The sequence below is a fragment of the Triturus cristatus genome, chromosome 1_2 (assembly GCF_964204655.1).
Source record: "Triturus cristatus chromosome 1_2, aTriCri1.1, whole genome shotgun sequence".
NCBI lineage: Eukaryota > Metazoa > Chordata > Amphibia > Caudata > Salamandridae > Triturus > Triturus cristatus.
Genome location: NC_140580.1, coordinates 442,745,523 through 442,763,892, shown reverse-complemented (window position 1 = coordinate 442,763,892; position 18,370 = coordinate 442,745,523). Strand labels below are relative to the sequence as shown.

At 39.6% G+C, this 18,370-nt stretch overlaps 1 protein-coding gene across 5 annotated transcripts in view; it reads right to left on the bottom strand.

Moving 5' to 3' along the window:
- The window catches only part of MYOF (myoferlin), a 591,005-nt gene that overhangs the window by 45,283 nt on the left and 527,352 nt on the right, over nucleotides 1-18,370 (bottom strand). For all 5 annotated transcript variants that reach the window (XM_085606131.1, XM_085606127.1, XM_085606128.1 and 2 more), the window contains 3 exons: nucleotides 16,445-16,615; nucleotides 14,612-14,760; nucleotides 11,164-11,303 (listed from right to left, as the gene is read on the bottom strand). In XM_085606131.1, the coding sequence (XP_085462257.1) occupies nucleotides 11,164-11,303; nucleotides 14,612-14,760; nucleotides 16,445-16,615 (460 nt within the window). The remainder of the gene's footprint in view (nucleotides 1-11,163; nucleotides 11,304-14,611; nucleotides 14,761-16,444; nucleotides 16,616-18,370) is intronic.

The window sequence follows — 18,370 nt, the reverse complement described above, 5'->3', positions numbered from 1 at the left end:
ACTGGCAATGCTTTTGTTAATGAAACACTATTCTTCTGTGTCCAGGACAAGCAAGAGATCAAAATGATTACACTCCAGTCAAATCCCTTTTTCGTGGACAACAGACTACCTGGGCCTGGTAAAGTAGCATCTCAAGTTATTACAAAATGCACAGAACGCAACGGAGAGCTTAGCAGCAGGGCTATAAAAATGGGGCCATGTCTTCTCTGGTAAGAAATCTCTGAATTGGTTTCTGGTGAATGCCTGAAAGAAATACAGATGTTAAATTGTAACTAACCAAAGTTGTAACATAATGGGACCACAGGACTTGGAGGATAAAATTGGACTATATGCGTTCCCTGTATTTCTTAACCCAACATCTTTGTGTTTGAAATCTGAGCTGACTAGCAGCCTTTGGCTGCTGCCATATGGCCACCATGGAAATCAATTGCTGGAGCAATTTCCTAGTGGCAAGAGAATGGATTCTTCTCCTTTCCAATTCAGATCCTATCTGAACATGTTTCTTTTCCTGTGAACTTTGCTTCACCCCAGTGTCCCACTTACTTATTACAAAAGTGACACTTGTTTTAAGTATTAGCAGTATTAGAAAGCAATGCCATTACTTTCATATGAAACTAGTTTCTTATCTGAAATAATAGTTTTCGGCTTGAAAATGTACTGGAATCACACGCTGTATATAATGCTTTCTGGAATTCGAGTCAGGAAACATTCTTAGAACTAATTAAAAAATGTTTTTTTTGCTTTGGGTGTTAACCATAGTTCAGTATTGGGACAAAATATTAAATTGCAAATATCGAGAGCCAAGTATTGGAAAAAAAAATATTGTGATAAAAAAAATATTGTGATGCAGCAATGTCAAGAATATCGCATTTTTCAGGTAATATAGTTTAAGAATGTCGTTAATATTGATTTCAAAAATATAGTTGTAAAAATAGTTTATTATTTTAATGTGTTTTAGTTCATATATTAATTATGTGTTGCTATTTGTAGAATTGTTATCAATTTTTTAAATAAAGTTTGCCATTTTAAGTGATTGAGAATTTGTAATTTAATTGCTAATAGCAATTTATAGTGTCGTAGCGGGTTGTTGGGTTCGAAGGGAGATAGGGTGGGAAGTTAAATAATTATTATTTCATAATTTTATGTGTTTGATATTAATGAAGTAATACAGATTTATTGTGCTTATATTTTAGGTGTGGGTTGCTACATTTGTAGGGGTATAGAGTGGGAAGTTAATTAGATAATTAACAAATATTTAATTGATTTTTAATTATGTAAATTGAGTAATCATGTTAGTTATATTTTAGGTGCTGGCTGCCGGGTTTGTAGGTGTGTGGAGTGGGAAGTTAAGAAATTAACCATTATTCATTTAGCATTAATTATTGAATTGATTATGTAATACTGATTTATTTTAGTTATATTTTAGTTGAAGGTTGCTAGGTTTGTGGGGGTATAGGGTACGAAGTTAATTAAGTTATAATTAAATAATGTTATTAATGTATAATTCAATATTTAACTGATTAATAAATAAATTGTGAAATAAGTATATATTTTAGTTATATGGGTTTGTAGGGTTATAGGGAGGTCATTCAAATAATTATACATTGTTAATTATGCAGTTGATTATCAATTGTGTAAATTGTTTTATACTTCTTTTTTTAAGAACATTTAGATGTGGGTTGCTAGTTAAGTAACAAATAACCATTTTTTAATTGAAAAATATTACATTTTTTATGAATTGTGTAAATTGGTTGTATTAAGAATTTGTCAATATATGTATCATAAGTATTGTTTATATTAAGAGTTATTTTTTTTCTAAATTAATAGGGTTATTCAAAAATGCAATGATTTCAATGTGAAATAGTTTACTTAGTTGCTTAGACTGAGTGGAAATAGTAAATCTAACCCCTCTGAAGTACAATGCTTTCCCTACTGTTGCACACACTAGAGTGAGAATAGTAAATCTTACTCCTCCGAAGTACAACACTTTCTCAACTGTTGAACAGACGAGTGGGGAATAGTAAATCTTACCCCTCCCAAGTCAAACACTGTTCCGGATATTGTGTTTTGAGAGTGAAAAGTAAATTTAACCCCTCTGAAGTCTAACACTTTCCCTATTGTTGTGCTGTTTGGTGGAGGGGATAGATGTACTATTCCCACTTCAAAGTCCAATGCTTTCTCTTTTGTTGCACTGACTGGAGCGGTAATAGTAAATGTAACCTCTCTAAAATCTCATGCTTTCTCTAATGTTGCTTAAACTGGAGTGGGAATAGTATATCTATTATTCCCATATGCCAATACTTTTCCTAATGTTGGTTAAATATATTTATTATTAATAATTTTTTATAATTTTATATAATTTGTTTACATTTTTATTTGTTTTTACATTAGTATAATATTTTTGGGGGACAAAAATGGGTTTTTTAAATTTGTCATTTTATTTGCTTAGTAAATGATTTAATGTTTTGGATTGAATTAAAAATATATATGCGCTTACTATAGTAAATTTAAAGAATTAAACAAAATTAATTCAATGTAAATTATATATTTTTAACAATTGTGTTATACATGTATATATAAACACAGACATGTGCTTATAGAAGTATATATTTATGAATGCTATTAAATAGTGATATATAATTAACATGATATGGTTGGTATATATAAAAATTTGTAAGATTTACTATATATATATATATATATATATATATATATATACATATACACACATATATATATATATATATACACACACACAAATGAATATAAAACTTACATATAAAACTTTTTTTTAACAATATTAGAGTAAAACTGGATTTTCGTTAGATATTTTTATACTTTCCATTTTAAGGATATGGACACGATATCACTTCACTATAGTACCTTTAGTAACTGGCAATCCTTGCACTTGTTTGCATTTGCAACAAAAAAATAAGTATGCATCTTTTCAGTCTGCTTCATGTAATAAATTATTGCTCTTCTAACATCCAAGGTAGATAAATCCCTACTACTGGTGTAGTGAGCCGCTGAAAGAAAGAACACAACTGTATTTACTGATTAGTTTTATACCATCTCAGTACACATCTAGGATTTGTTCTCCTAGCCACTTTGTCCTTATGAATCTGTAGAAATAGTTCCTAGCTGACTATACAATAATGGGATGGAAATGAAGAAAATAGTCCTTAAAGTTATTCGCTTTAGACTTGTTTTAAAAGTGGCTCGCTAATAGAATATTAAGGTGAACATGGAGGATATATTCCCTCTGTCCCCATTTGACAGTCTCTTAATGGCTGGAATTGAATAAGTGGTTTGTTTTGAGTTATACCCTTTGTCAGTGCTTAATCTAGAATAATAACAACAACAAAATAAATGGGCACCTGCACTTTATTATTCTTCTTCTTAGGAGGCCCACTGCCCACTTCTGTTGTGGTCCACTTCCACCAATGGTGCGGGTCATTAATTCATAAGAACCTTCACATACTTTGATTGTGGATCACTTCAGAAAGTTTAATACAATTAACAACATGCCATTCTGGCCACGTTATAAGAAGTTTCTTTTTTTTTTATTTCAAAGTGTTTTATTAGTTTTTTATAAACAAGTACATTAGCATTTCCGTTACGGGGTACCCGCCAAAACGTGGTTGGTTTTGCAGTAGTTACAGGCATTTGGTATCTGTGTTTAGCTGTGCCCCTTTCCATTGATTTGCTAGGAAGTTAAGGACCGAATGAAAGAAAGAGAGGATTGAAAGGAAAGGGTGGAGATAGACTACAAGAAGTGTTCTATAGCAATGAGCCTATTCTGGGTTTGTAGCCTTTTGTGCCAATCCGACACCCCCGAAGTGGCCTCACAGGGGTTCATAGGTGTCCTGAAATGTGTCGAGCGACTTCCACATCCCCCTAGTGGCTGGTTTCCAGGGTGAGTTTTGCAGGGCCATGCTGTCTGCGCCACTGAGGTACGTCACCCAGTTAAACCAGCCTCTGTATGATGTCTTAGCGGTATCCTTCCAGTTGGACAGGACCATTTTCACTGCCGCGGTCAGCAGGAGGTCTAGCAGGTCCCTGTCATGTTAGTCCTGTGGTCAAAAATGCGGTGGTGAGGGAAGAGAATTCTGGGTTTAGAGTACATCCAAGCGCCTTTTTTTATGAAATCAAAGATTTTTTTCCCCAGAACATTTTGAGTTATGGGCAGAAGAAAAGATGTGCTAGATCCCCCTTTTCGTTGCAGCAGTTCCAGCATAGGTCGTTTTCTCTGAGGCCTAGTGAGGCTAACCGAGCAGGGGTCCAGTATGTCTTGTGGAGTAGCCAACATTTTGTTTGGGATAATACTGGGGAGAAGTTTCATTTGACAGCTGAATGGGCAATGCAGTGCTTCTTCTCTGGCACTACTGGTTGCAGTTAGCAAGTATGCCACAAGATGATGACAGTGGAATAAGAGCCTTATTGTCCAGGCCTGTTTTACCGTAATCTTTTAATCATGGCACGCAGGGAAAATCTGAACTGTTTCGGGACCCTAAAATAAATCCTAATGGTGGCCACTGACTCAAATTAAGGACTAGCCTTAGAGTACGCTTCTATCGCTGACAGATTCCCTAACCGGGGTACATACGAGAGATTGCTATCTAATAAGTACCTTAAATAATGTAGAATGTTTGCTTCATGAGTCAGATGTAATTTTCAACCAATGAGTGCACGTACAGCAGTTGAGAAAACAAAGCATTTAATCCCATAACACCTCCATGTTGCTGGCTTCTTTAATTACATTCATTTTGTTAAGTATATTTAAATGTCTGAATTGTTTGATGTCAAGGGGCATGCTGCCACGTTTAGGTTTCTTTGAGGCCAAATCTTTCCCTTTTCCATTTTAAGCATAATTGCAATATTTGGGAGATGCATTACCTGGGGTTTGGATCTTTTCATGAGATGTTATTGCTATGGCTGCCTGGCCCACTGTGGTGCAGTGAGTAAATATTATTTCTAAAGCTCTGAATTTACCAATGATCACTGATATCAGTGGTACAAGAGGAAAAGTGTCGGCAAATATCCTGTAACAACTGAGTCACGGCTCATTTCCTTGAGACTGGAGTATAAAAATAACGGATGCAAACATATTGTGTTTTGACAGATTGCAAACCGATCTTCAACTGGTGCTCCTTTTCTCTTTAATTTGTTGAGCAACCCTGGTTCTAGTTACCATTCATGAGATAGGCCTGGTTGTTCTTAACACATCAGCTTTTGTATTTTGGTTTCCTCGCAAATGTACTGCCTTAGGAGACCTCCATGAGTGAAAAGTCTTAAGTTCCAACACATTTATGTGTTTGGTGACTTAAATTGCCCAGTGTCTCCTGATATGCAAGTTATGCAAACAGGGCCGGACTGGAAACCAAAACCGGCCCAGGCAAAGTGCCCCCCCCCCCATGCTGCTATGCTGCAAAAACGGCCCTGTAACAAAAGCGGCCCCTGGGGCCAAAACCAGCCCCCACCCGCGCGGCCCACTGGGGGATTGCCCAGTGCCCGCTGCCGCCAGTCCATGTGCACTCCAACCTATGTGTGACGTGACTGCATTCACCGTAGTCACACAGTCACAGTGCTGACTGGCTATTGAATGTTTTACCCTTTGTCTTTTCTTCAGTCCACTTATTGAGATTGTTGTGCAGTTTGTTGTGACAACCACAACATTATCACAGTCCCCCACTGTGGGTAACCACTGGTTTGTTAACTGTTCCTGTAATAGTCTTATGACTATGTGCAGAAAGCATGATTGGAATGCATGATGCCATCATCTCCGTTATTCTCATCACAGTTCACACGGTCAAAGAGGGACCCGTCTCCCAAAGGTGAACTTATTACTGTAAAGCCAATGCTCTCTTTTCTCTTGGGACTGAAGTGGCCATCTTAGTATCTAGACTCACTAAAGAACACATTCTGTTGGTAAGGTATGAGATAAGATTTCTTGATGTAAATTGTGAATCCTAGTGTGTATAGAAGGTGGATGTCCCAATTTATACTAGGCTGATTGTTGGAATGAGTTCCCCTCGACCAGTCAATCATTTAAGTACAGATATAGGGACGGACTGGAAACAGCAATCAGCCCTGGCAGATTGCTGCTCCACCGGCTTGTGAGGAGGATGCTAGTCAAAAGCACTTCCCCCGCTTTTGTTACAGGGGTCCGATATTGCAGCTCTGCTGCATAACCGGCCCCCTGTGACAACAAGCATTTGCAATGCAATAGGTCTCGCATTTGCTAGAGTTTAAGCTATTGGCATTGTAAATGAAAATGCTTTTTATTTATCGGTTTTAAAAACCAACACATAAAAGGCATCATCATATATAATACCTATAGCTCAAACTCTCGCAAATGCTAGACCTACTGCATTGCAAATGCTTGTTGAAATAGGGTTTGTGATTTGCACATGCAAGGTTATTCAGCCTTCTGTGATAACAATATTGTTTCAGTAATTCGCAAAATTGGTTTATCATGTATGAAATGCTAATGGTGTTTGCATTTTAAACAAGACTCAAGAGACTCATTTGGGAGACGAGTGCCAACCTCGATCTCATTACGCACACGCCCGAGGAAGCCAGCAAAAACAAATAGCCTGCAAGAGTTTGAAAACACTCCTTTCTCAAAAAGCACCACTGACCGCACCGAGATTCAGCCACCTTCCCAAAATGACCAGTCTTACACAATACAAATAAGTTAAAATCATGTCAGTAGGGTCATTCTCACTTTAAATTAGGACGAACCTAATAGCAGCGACATACTGGTGCCAAAAATAGTCATCGAGTGAGGAGTTTGGATAGCATATTCTGTTTCAGAGATGGACGCAAGTTTAAAACAAGCTAACGAAAATCGTGTGCGCCATCACCGCCTTCATGCAATAACGCAAATGCGATGTTCTCGAAAGGCGAACCGACAGGACGGATAGCGATCATGACGGAGGACACTTCGGTTCTTCAATACTGTCAATAATTTGGGTTTGGAAAGCGAGCCAAGACCGGTCAAAACAAAGTTGGGCCTTCGGTCTAAAACACACAAGCTTATGCCCCAACACAAATGTTCAGACCCAGATGAAGCATGGAGTTAGGGTGAACAGAGGTCGCGGATTTCATGGGACATTCATGTTTTTTTTCTCTCATCATCGGTCTCAGCAGATTTCACTTTATTCTGCACGTCCCGTTTTTAGAGAGTTGCATAGATGGAAACCAACTGTGTTGAGATACAGGACTATTATGCAGAGGCATTTTCAGCCAATCACTTCCATTAACAGAGATTATACTCTGTAAGAGACACGTTTATGGTATCCCCTTAGTGCTTTGCTGACTGTTCAAAATATTGGCGAGCGTCGTCTTAAATCATTCTGTCTCCTTCGGTAGATGTTATAGTCCTACTTTTATGTCTGCAAAATGTTTAGTTTTTTAAAAACATTCTCTTCAGTTTTATATAGCGCGAACTCGACGTGAATGTGTTAAGCGCTTTAGACGAATTCTAGTTACATTACACAAGGCCCCCCACCCCTCCGGCCCAACGTGGAAAATCCCGCTGCGGCCAGTCCGGCCCTGTACAGATAGACTTGAATGGACAATCTGTGTAGGTGTACAGCCACCACAGCATAATGCTCTGTACATACTCTTGTGACACATTCTCTTGCTAAAGCCAACACCTTGAAGTTTAATGCATGCTTCAGTTACAAACCTTCAATTTTTGTGATGTTTTTAGTTAAGACAAATGGGGAAGTATATATCTTTGACGTCTTGTCACAATAATTCTTCTAATAATGCTATTACATCTTGTAGTGTTGTCATTTGGAATTTATCTATCTTCACAAACTTGTTTGGAAAATGCAAATAGCAGACTGGTCTTAGGGTTAAATCCTGCATTGGGATCAGGAAATACACAGCAGCAACTCGTTCAACTCTTGATGAAGTGACAAGTCTGGTTCTTTGTTAAAATTCGTCTTTTTTACCTTTCTAGTAGGTGGAAGCTTTCCCCAGGCTGATACAGTAACCATTCTGGATCACAATTAGCTTCCAGTTTACAGAGATCACATACTCCTAGTCTGTAACAATATGCAATCATTTACTGGACTAGGAAGTCACTCCAGAGACCTGCCCTTTCCCTCTTCCCAAAAAATGATTCTCTTGCTGGACTTCTTTGTTGCCACTGTGAAATACCATTGGTGTGGTTGCACCTTGGCCTGCCTGGTACGGAGTCATCTGAAACTCGGGGAAACCTTTTCTTCTCTTATAGCTTGGAGAACCAAGTGCTTCATTTGAACCGGTGCAGGGGGTGCCCAGTGGCACTCCTTTTAAAGGTCTGCCACTTATTTGTCCTCATCAGACTTTGATCCAGAGCAAGAGAGAAAATACAAAATGGGGAAAGGAGATTGAGCAAATGGAAAACAGTGACAAAGGCAGAAAGCAGGAACATGCAAGAATGAGATAAAGGAACAGGGACTCTCTTTTAGTGGATCAAAGTTCAAGATGGAATCAAAATTAGTCAGCCGCGGTATGACATACAGTAGCTCCAGCCATGGGTTGTTGGTCAACACCTTGGGCCCGGCACTTTTTTTTTTTTTTTAACAAATTAAGCTCTGGGAGAAGCCAATCAAAACCTACTGCCCCAGCCACCTTATTTGGCTTTTTCATTGTCTCTATGGCTACTACATCCATTGCGGTCCCAATGAAAGGGTTTCCAATGAATGGAGCAGCCGCTTGGCCACCATGCATGTCTGTAAGGCTGTGCCAGTGCATAACTGATATGGGCTAGGTCCGAAGGATCGACGGAGAATAGAAGACATGTATTCTCAACAGTCTTTCCTAAATGAATGACACTTTTGGAGCTCTTCTTCTGCATTATTTCCTCCATTTCATCCCATTTCTGTTGGCTGTGTCTATTAAACGCACTCAATCAATCAATCAGTAACATTTATAGAGCGCGCTACTCACCCGCGAGGGTCTCAAGCGGCTGGGAGGGGGGGGGGGGGTGCCGCTACTGCTCGAAGAGCCAGGTCTTGAGGTGCTTCCTGAAGGAGAGATGGTCCTGGGTCAGTCGTAGGGGTGTGGGGAGGGAGTTCCATGTCTTGGCCGCCAGGTAGGAGAAGGATCTTCCTCCGGCGGTGGATCTGCGAATCCGTGGGACGGTGGCGAGGGCGAGGCTGGCGGAGCGGAGCTGGCGGGTAGGTGTGTAGAACGTAAGGCGGGTGTTGAGGTATTGTCGTGGAGAGCCTTGTGTGCGTGGGTGAGGAGTCTGAAGGTGATCCTCTTGCTGACGGGGAGCCAGTGCAGGTCTCTCAGGTGTGCAGAGATGTGGCTGTGTCTGGGCTCCGTTGGTGAGCTACCTTTCGGAGGGGCTTCCCTTGATGGCCTGCGCCCCACCGCTGAGAGCTCTCAACCGGTTTCATATCTAACCACACCGCATCTATGGGGGCACTGCGCAGTGCAAAAGTCTCCTGAGTAGAAGATCCCGTGCTCACCTTTTTGTTCAATTGCACCATGACTTCACAGTTTTGTTTGTTTTTTAGATGTATTTAAGTTTCCTTTCCATGTTATTCTCTAGGGAGGGTAGATTGACGCTCATAAGTGGTGGACTGATTGCAACATGTTATGATTATGATGCTTTCTTAAGTTTATTCACCACAGACCTCGTAACTAAGCTGTAACCTTCATGTGAGATCTGCAACTCTGGGCTGATTTTTTTTTTTTTTTTTTTTAACACTGTTGCATATGTAATGGTTAATGTTTCAATCTCTAAGGAACATTCTAATAAAAAGAATTGGAAATATAACCACACAATGTTCATTTGTATGATCAGAAATTAGTATATCACCACTGTATCCCTTCCTTAACAATGGTTTTTACTCACAAATTACTGTTAACAGGGTGATCTGTCAAAATCCATAAAGAAAAAATCATTAAAAAGTGTGACTAGAAGTCTCACTTGTGTAATTACTCAAATGCTGTTTATATCACACATGCATGGTGCGATGTGTGACTGACTGCATGTTAAAATGTCTCTATTCGCATAGTCACTTGGAATAAAGAGTTATTTGCACCAGCAGTTCTGGGGTGGGGGGGTTGTATGGGTGGGATTTTTGTGTTTCTGGGCACTTTCTCCATGGAGATGAAGTGTTTTGAACCTGTGTAAAACCCAGTAATTCACAGTCACAAATGTTTTTAAAGGGAATAACCTTTACAGAAGCAATGTAAGCAAAATCAGTAAAATTTACCAATGATCTAAAAGCCTTGACTGAAGTCTGCTTACCTTTTTCAAAATAAGTATGTTTCTCCTTGCTTTCTGCTGGGTTGAAACCCGAAAAGATAATCTAGCTCCACCTGTATTGCCCTATCCACAATACCTGGAAATTCAGCAAAACACTGCATTTTTATATAGTGGTACATTTTATATAGCGCTTAATACTAGGTGGTACTCTGCTTCTAAGGACTAATTTTAAGCACTGAGGATTCGACAAGTTGGTTAAGCAAGGAAATTGGACAAGACTTTAAGTGACTTGTGTGCAAGGCGGATTTATTTATGCTGAAGTCCACATCTCCCAAGATTGACAGAGTTTGCTTGGCATTAAAAGAGTCTAAAATCTTGAGTATGCTTCTCTTAACAGCTCACCATCCTGGGACAGTGCAATAGAACTGGAACATACAATAACCATCTAGGGTCTAAGATGTTATTTCTTTTCTGTGTATAGTTTATCAATGATATCAGCAGACTAGAACAAAGAGCTAAGAACGCTGTTCAGAGACCGTCCTTCAAAACCTTGAGGTAATATGATGTTAGAATAATAAGATATAGAAATTATGCATTTAGTTCTAAGATGTAAAGTGATCATTAGGTCCATAGACTATTCCCACAGGAGTGAAAACGTGAAAGTCCTCCACTTATGAGAAATAGATTGTGCACCTGGATGCACATTACACACCATAGGCATGGGTGCTTTTCTTCAGCAGATTGGGGCCAAATTAACTTTAAAAGTGTCAGGGAATTTTCTGAACCGTTCATTGTCATAGGGTAATACCGATTAAAAAACGTGTTTTACAATTGTTTTTGTTGATGTGTGCAGTAAAAACCAGATAACATTTAACAGAGCTAAATAGACAGCCTGGGCATGTTCAGATTAGCATGCCCAGGATGACGAATCATGTTCACAATACCTGCGAGATGTTGGGCTGGAACGTGCTGTACAACGTCCTGGTCTCCACATGTTCTGGACACAATGCCTGGGTCCTCAAGACATGTAGGGCGAGGCGCTCGTCATCTGGTCCAAGGTGCTGGTGCATTTTTTTGTTAGCCTCTAATGGGTTAAACAAATGACAGCAACATCAGAATAGTTTTTTCAATGCTTTTTGACTCCGACATAACATGTAAGTGATGATCAGACACAATAACAGCAATGGCGTGATTACAATTCTAGTGCCTTACTAGAGCTAGGACCAACTTACTGTCAAAATGTGTTCAACGTCCAAAATTGTAAGGGACCAAAGAGAAATAGATTTTACAATTCTATCATGACAAGATACACTTAATCAAGAAATAGTGATTGGCTTTGAAAGAATAAAATGAAAAATACATTCAGCAAAGGAGGACATTTTCTGCCTCCTTCTGAGCTCCATGTAAATCTCGATGCGGAAGCATACAGGAGTCCGCATTAGAATCAAGAGACTGAGTTTTGCAGTAATTAGCACATACCCACAAATTTCTCCTCAAAATATGGCGAAATGTATCAGAAGATAAAGCAGGTAAAGCATACATTCAATGGGGCAGAACTTGTAATAGTGCCAGTTTCTGTATTTAGCTGGAGCAGTATTCCAGCACCAACAATTAGGGGTGGGCGGAATTTGCGGAATTGCGTTACGCAAATCTCCGCGAAACGGTAAAAAATCTCCGCGAACACGCAGAAATTCCGCGAACACGCGGAATTGCTTGTTCGCGGTGCTTTTTTCCTGTTCACAATTGCTGTTTGCGTGCTCGGGGAGAAATATCTCGCGAACACGCATTTTGAGATCGCGAACAAGCAAAAATTTTGCGAAATCGCGGAAAGCAGACTTGGTAGCAATTTCGCGTTCTCCGCGGAGCGCGAAATTACGCAAATTACGCAAATTCCGCGAGCGGAACGGAATTTACCGCCCAGGCCTACCAACAATCTTTCAGACTGAGCCGCTGCATGCAGCCAAAAAGGCTGAAACAGCAGGGAAACTCAGCAAGTGGGACATTTTTAGGAACAAAATGCATACAAAATGCAGTGTAGGGCTAAGGCATTGTGTCTGTATAAAAACAGGTTAATGTAAAGAAGTTACTAACTGAACATACACATTTTTTCAACAGTACACCATTTTCCTGAAACAACTTCTTAGAAATATTCATATGCACCACATCCAGAAGCTGCAGCAGCAGAACCTATTCAGCGTTGCTTTGCAAATGTGGGAAGGGTCTCACTCTCAACATCATCTCTCTGCAAATCACTTGTACAGACACTGCTTGTAAGAGGGCGATGGAAGGCACACCATTTTTGGTGGAGTGAGCAGTTCGATATTCCGGGATGGGCCTTTGAGCCTTCTTGTTACTCAGGGCAACAGAAGACAATCCACCAAAATATGGGACTTTTCGTGAAAACCTCACGGGTTGAGTTCCAAAGCAACTATTTGCCCAGAATCACAGGATGTTGACCTGAAGGCAGGAATCAAACCTGGGTCCCCATGTTCAACGTCGACAACTCTATCCACTAGGCCACACCTCCTTCCCTGACTGGTCTGGAGAGTAAGAAATCTGCACCTGTGAGCTAATTGGCTCTTATCCACAGGTTCAGAGAAGCAGCACATGTTCCCCCAACTGAATCTTTGCCTTTCCGAAAACTTCACTTGATTGAAACCTATTGTCAAGAGCTATGAAGCACTGGCTGCGCTTCAAGACTCAAGTGACTACAACACACAATGTAAGGACTACCTTACACTACATTTGCCAGAGCTGGTGAGCTTTCTTATGGATGCAAAGAATCCTTAAAAGCATATCAATTTGGAAGAGTTGGCTCCAAAAGAGCCCGGATGTTTGCCAACACATCCATCTTCTTGTAGACTATTCTGGTCTTACAGGGTCTGTTTAGACGAAAAGTATAAGCTCTTAAGAGAAGCTCGCCAAGGGTGTAGAAACAGAAATAATTTGCGTTCAGGCAAGTTCAGATTTCTTGAAACCTGTCAGTTCTGTGTGCGATCTACACACTTTGAGGGCACTCTCCTTCACTGGTATTCAGTCTGCCGTATGATGTGACAAAACATACATATTTTCAATGTATTTCTAAAGAAAAGCACTAAAATGCCACATGGCATGGGAGGCTACTAACAACTCCACGAAGCCCTTGGCAAAAAGCAGCAGTACTGAATGAAAGTGCATCGTGGTGGGGAGGGGGGGAATGAACCAGGATCATAGGGTCAGAGCAGCATTCAAGGAAGTTATTCAGCGATATCCAGGAAGGTCTAGGATACAGAAGTCTCTGGTGCAGGGTGATGCTATTATAGCATTAGTAGAATCTCCATTTCCACTTTTTGTTGCGTGGTGAGAGTATGGATAGCTTAAGCGATAGTAGTGGAGCGGACATTGATGAAAATATTTATTTTTCGTTTATTTTGGTCAGTGCTGGCAAATCGCCTTTTGGCCCCATTATAGTGCCTGTCTCCATACTGGCAGAACACTGGGATGTACTCCAGCTAAGGTGGAAGGGGTGCGGGTCACCGATTCACTGGTGTGTCATGTCTTGTCTCAATCTGTGTGCCATACCATGTTTGATGAGGGCCACATGTTGGCCTGATCCCTAAATTGAAGCTGCAAAGGCTGAAGGGCCTGAGATGCTTGAAAAAACAATACCCCTAAGTGAGCCCTGAGCGAAACCCACAAGGAGAGATCAGTGGATGAAACCCCATGGGTTCACGTAAGTGCCTTTGAAACAAGAAATTAAATAACAATTTCATTTATTGACTAGGTCTTTTAGAAGAATTATTGTATATCCTCCTAGTCAATCAGTTTGTTCAATCTTTGTGTGCGGTGTTATGCCGTTTAAGTTGTGATCTGAAGTGCTGTCCCATCACATTACTGCTTCCCTTAAAACCCTCATTGATTTCAGCTGCTTGCATTTAACACTTTCCTTCATTGGTACATGCTGTTTTATCAAGCAACCAGTAACCAAACATTTTGACTTTCTCAGTTCAACGAAGACACAAGACACCTGCATACATTGTCATTGCATCATTGATCCTAACAGTAACACCAGGCAGGTGAGATATCTATGCTTATGGGGTAAGGTAACCGTGAGCACCTTGCTTAATCCAGAGAAAAAATAATTCTGCCACCAATCCAACTAATAATCCCCAATTTGAAGAAAATGGCAAAGTTGTCATTGACATTTGTATAAATAATAAGTCTACTTTACTAAGAGAGAGACATTTAGCAATGGCTTTGATACACTATGCCATACATTTGTTCATCTATTAATATATCTACAGTTAAGAAGATGCTAACTGAATGCCATGATTTGCATAGATAAACAGACAGGCATATTTATTATATAAATAATACAGCATAAAGACCCAATTAAAATGTTAAACAACTTACCAAATTCATCCAGAGTGTATTCTCGTCCAGCAAATCGGAGTTTGTGTCCATTCTCCGAGATTACAGGGGGCGGAGACCCTTTCAACCGTGCAATGTTTTGTAACAATTGAGTGGGTCGCAGTTGATCCCGCCATTGATTAATGCCTGATCTGTTAAGCAAAATATGCAATTTATTTAAATGAGTTTTAAAACTGAAACAACCATAAGACAAGCTCTGCTGCTGGATTTGCCATGCTATTTCAAGTTGTACAAGAAATGTAATCATCTCAATAAAATTATTTAAAGACAGAATAAATTAATTCAGGAAGGTAAATTGAAATAAAACACCCATGTGAAATTAAGGTCATACAATTCCAAAAGTGAGGTTAACACTTAAAGTGAGTTTAGAACCAGTTTCATTGCTTGCCCTCTTCCTTTCAAATAAGCCAAAGTGCATGTCCCAACCACACTGGGGTGGGGGTTGGATACGATAAACCAAGTAAGAGCCTAAGTGGAGGACCATTCTGTCGGTAGGTAGAATCGAATATGGTGGGGCAATGGCAGCAGAAGCCCCATATTCCTCAGTTACTAATAACTGGCTTTAGTTTGTATCTAGTGGAGTATACGATTTAGTATTGTAGTTGCCATTTTCCCATGCTTGTACTGGACAGGTTCAAGGTTGGTTGAAGTGATCAGGACTTGTTTGGATGAAGAAAGCTAAGGTTTCAGAAGAGGTTGATTATAGATTGGTGGTCCACAGCTCTAGGGCACTGGTGAAGAGGGGATATGTTTTCCTGAAATGTAAAAGAGTAAGTATGGGGTGGTCGTGCAGACTGGGTAGGAATGTAGGTTCAGCTGTTTGGGCAAGGTACAATTGATGCGTTTAGTTACCGCACTTGATAGAAATGCATTAGAATATGTGATTCGGATGAAGATGTTAACTTATTTAAAGGGATGTGTGTGATGATCTGCACTGTGGAATATTCAGTGAGTTATCCCATACGGAATGTTGCATGAGCACTTTGTTGATGACCAGCAAGAAATGTTAGTGTAGGAGCAGCTGCTGGTTCCCCATTCAATCACAAGTGGGATAAAACTTCCCATCTATCCCAAAGTGAGGCGTCCTCCATTACTTCAAGACTCTTCGACAAGAGAGTTGCAAGGATTCTGAGTAGCCGAGTTTCTCACACATCCTATATTTCTCCCCATTAAATAGCACAAACTCCTCACCTACTAGGTGTCCCTCCTCTTTCTAATGAATATATTCTGTATTGATCACGTTAACTGGCAATGAACGGGTGGTTGGCATAGAAAATGTTCCTTATTTGTGAGCAGAGAGAGATCAGCTAGGAGACTGGGTTTTCTGGAATAGGCTCTTCTAATGGAGCCGAGGAAACAAGGGGGAATGGCTTGAAGAGATTTTTCGTATACGCAATAGCAATAGCTCTACAGAGCAAAGACAGTAGAAAATATTACGATATTCTTTTTAACAATCACTCAGAATGATAAAAAAGGCTGACTTACTGGGCAAAAGTGAACTGGTTACATTTGTAAAATAAATAAATGAATAAAAAAAAGGTTAATTAGCAACACTGCTCAGCATCCCCATATTTAGTTGGTGTTATGAATGGGTTAATAAGTACATACTAAAGTAACACAGCAATTCAGCTTATACTCCATTGGTATCAGCACAGTAATACATTTAAATAAGCAAGACAGTGGTAAGGCAGCAGAGAGACATGCAGGGGGATAACCTTATGGCTCGCTCAGAGAACAGTCACACAATCTGTTCATCTTCTCTTTATGTTGTCTGTCTGCATAACCTGTGTTTTTTTGGGAGTCTTTTAAACTTACATGCAATACGACTGTGGTATCCCACAGTAGGCTCCGAAGCGGGAAAGGAAGCGGTTTTCCAGGTCAATAATGGTCTCTCCGACTTTTTCGTCACGGGTCAATGCATCGTAATCATAGACTGCAATTTTGAGATCTTTTTCTTGGGGCAAGAAACAGTTTAGTTCGTACATCCTAAAATAAGAAAGAGATTTAATGGATATGGTCAGTAAAAGTAATAAAATGTCTACATTGATTATTGGCTGATCAAAGGTGGAAAGGAAAGAAGGGTGATATATTGAAACCATGTTCATCCTGTACCACATTTCCATTCTAAAGAAACTATCACAGACAACAGAATCTGTTTTGTGGTTTTCCCATTTATAAAGCACATTACATTGCAGATGTAGAAAATAGCTTGCATTAGATGTGAGTGCTGATTACACTTCAACACAAAATATTAAATACAAATAAGGATACTTTAACATTAAGCTTCATGACAAAATATTCTCAATAAAACACGCTAATAAATTGATCATTTATTTCCTAACAAAGAATTACAGTACATTAAAACTTTGCTGCTTCTAGGTTTATTATGCAGTGTTTCAAAGTGATTGCTTTTCTGCAAAAAAAAGTTATTCCGAATGCCCCTGGTCTATCCATTCTGACTAAGCCGACAAACAACAAGCTTGCTTCTCCTTCTCCCTCTGAAAGTCAATCTTTCCTTCGATTGGCAAACTTCCATTGAGAAAGTTATTTTTCAGCTTGCCCAAGTTTCAATATTGTACTTTTAGGTCAGTATGATGAGAGATATCATTTGAAGTTACATAGCTAGGTTAATACAATCCAAAATGTATTTTAACATTCTCAAAATTCTAATCAATTTAATTTCACTCTTATGCTGCTTTTAAAGTTTTCATAAAAAGATTTATGTTCATATTGAGCATCATGGAGACTTTTAATCAATGAAAGAGATCCTCTCCACATTAGATTTAGGCTATGTGAGATTTAGTTCCGAATTTGAAAATGACCACCATAGTATATTATCTAAAACCTAAAAAGGTTAATCGGTTGTATTTTGACTCAGAACTTCTACCTGATAACAGTTGGAGGACTAAATGGTGTAGGATAATTCAACTGCTGTTTAAGGACATTCATTCACTAAATGTACTGCGTGTGATATATTGCTTTTTCATTTTGCGGTATGCCTGACTTTATTGACTATTTAATGGTCACTCACGATGACCCCAGTCCAGCTTGTATTGCTCTTGGATACACTTTAAAGTTGTTTAAAGTTAGCTTTACAGCGATGGCTTTCACTTAACAATCAAACACATATCTAATCTCAAATCAGTGCTTAATTTGAGCTGGTAATTCCCAGTGTGCGGCACCAGCACTTAATTGTCAACACTTGCACTTCCGATAGCTGCCACAATGTGGCGCAGTTTGTGTAATCTAGAGATAAGCAGAACAAAAGTAGTTTATTAATTCAATATACATTAAAAACAACTAATTCCTGTTGCCCAGGCCATTCTTATCACTTTGGGCGGCTTGAATTGTCACACTTGTAGCAGTGTGATGGTTAGTAGTTGTTTAGGTCCGTTCATTGGCAGCACTCCTAGTGGCAATGGGTAGTGCAAGCTGCGGTGGCCTCCTGACGTGGGCACTGGCATGTATTTTATTTTCAAACTAAGAACTGTAGACTCAAGCCATGGCCCAGGATTGAGCCTATGTGGTTTGACTCAATTGTGACTCACTGTGGTGACTCAGTTGTCCTCTTTCATCAAAGCTCCCGGTTGGATCCCTGACCTCAAAGAAATACCTTTGAAGTGCAGCTCAGAAACTACTCCTAGTTTAGACAATTCAGCCCTAATTTTAGTGATGCGTGTGACTTTTTTTTTTAGCATTACTCACAAGCCTGCAGCCTCTCAGTGGGGTTTGGGAATGACA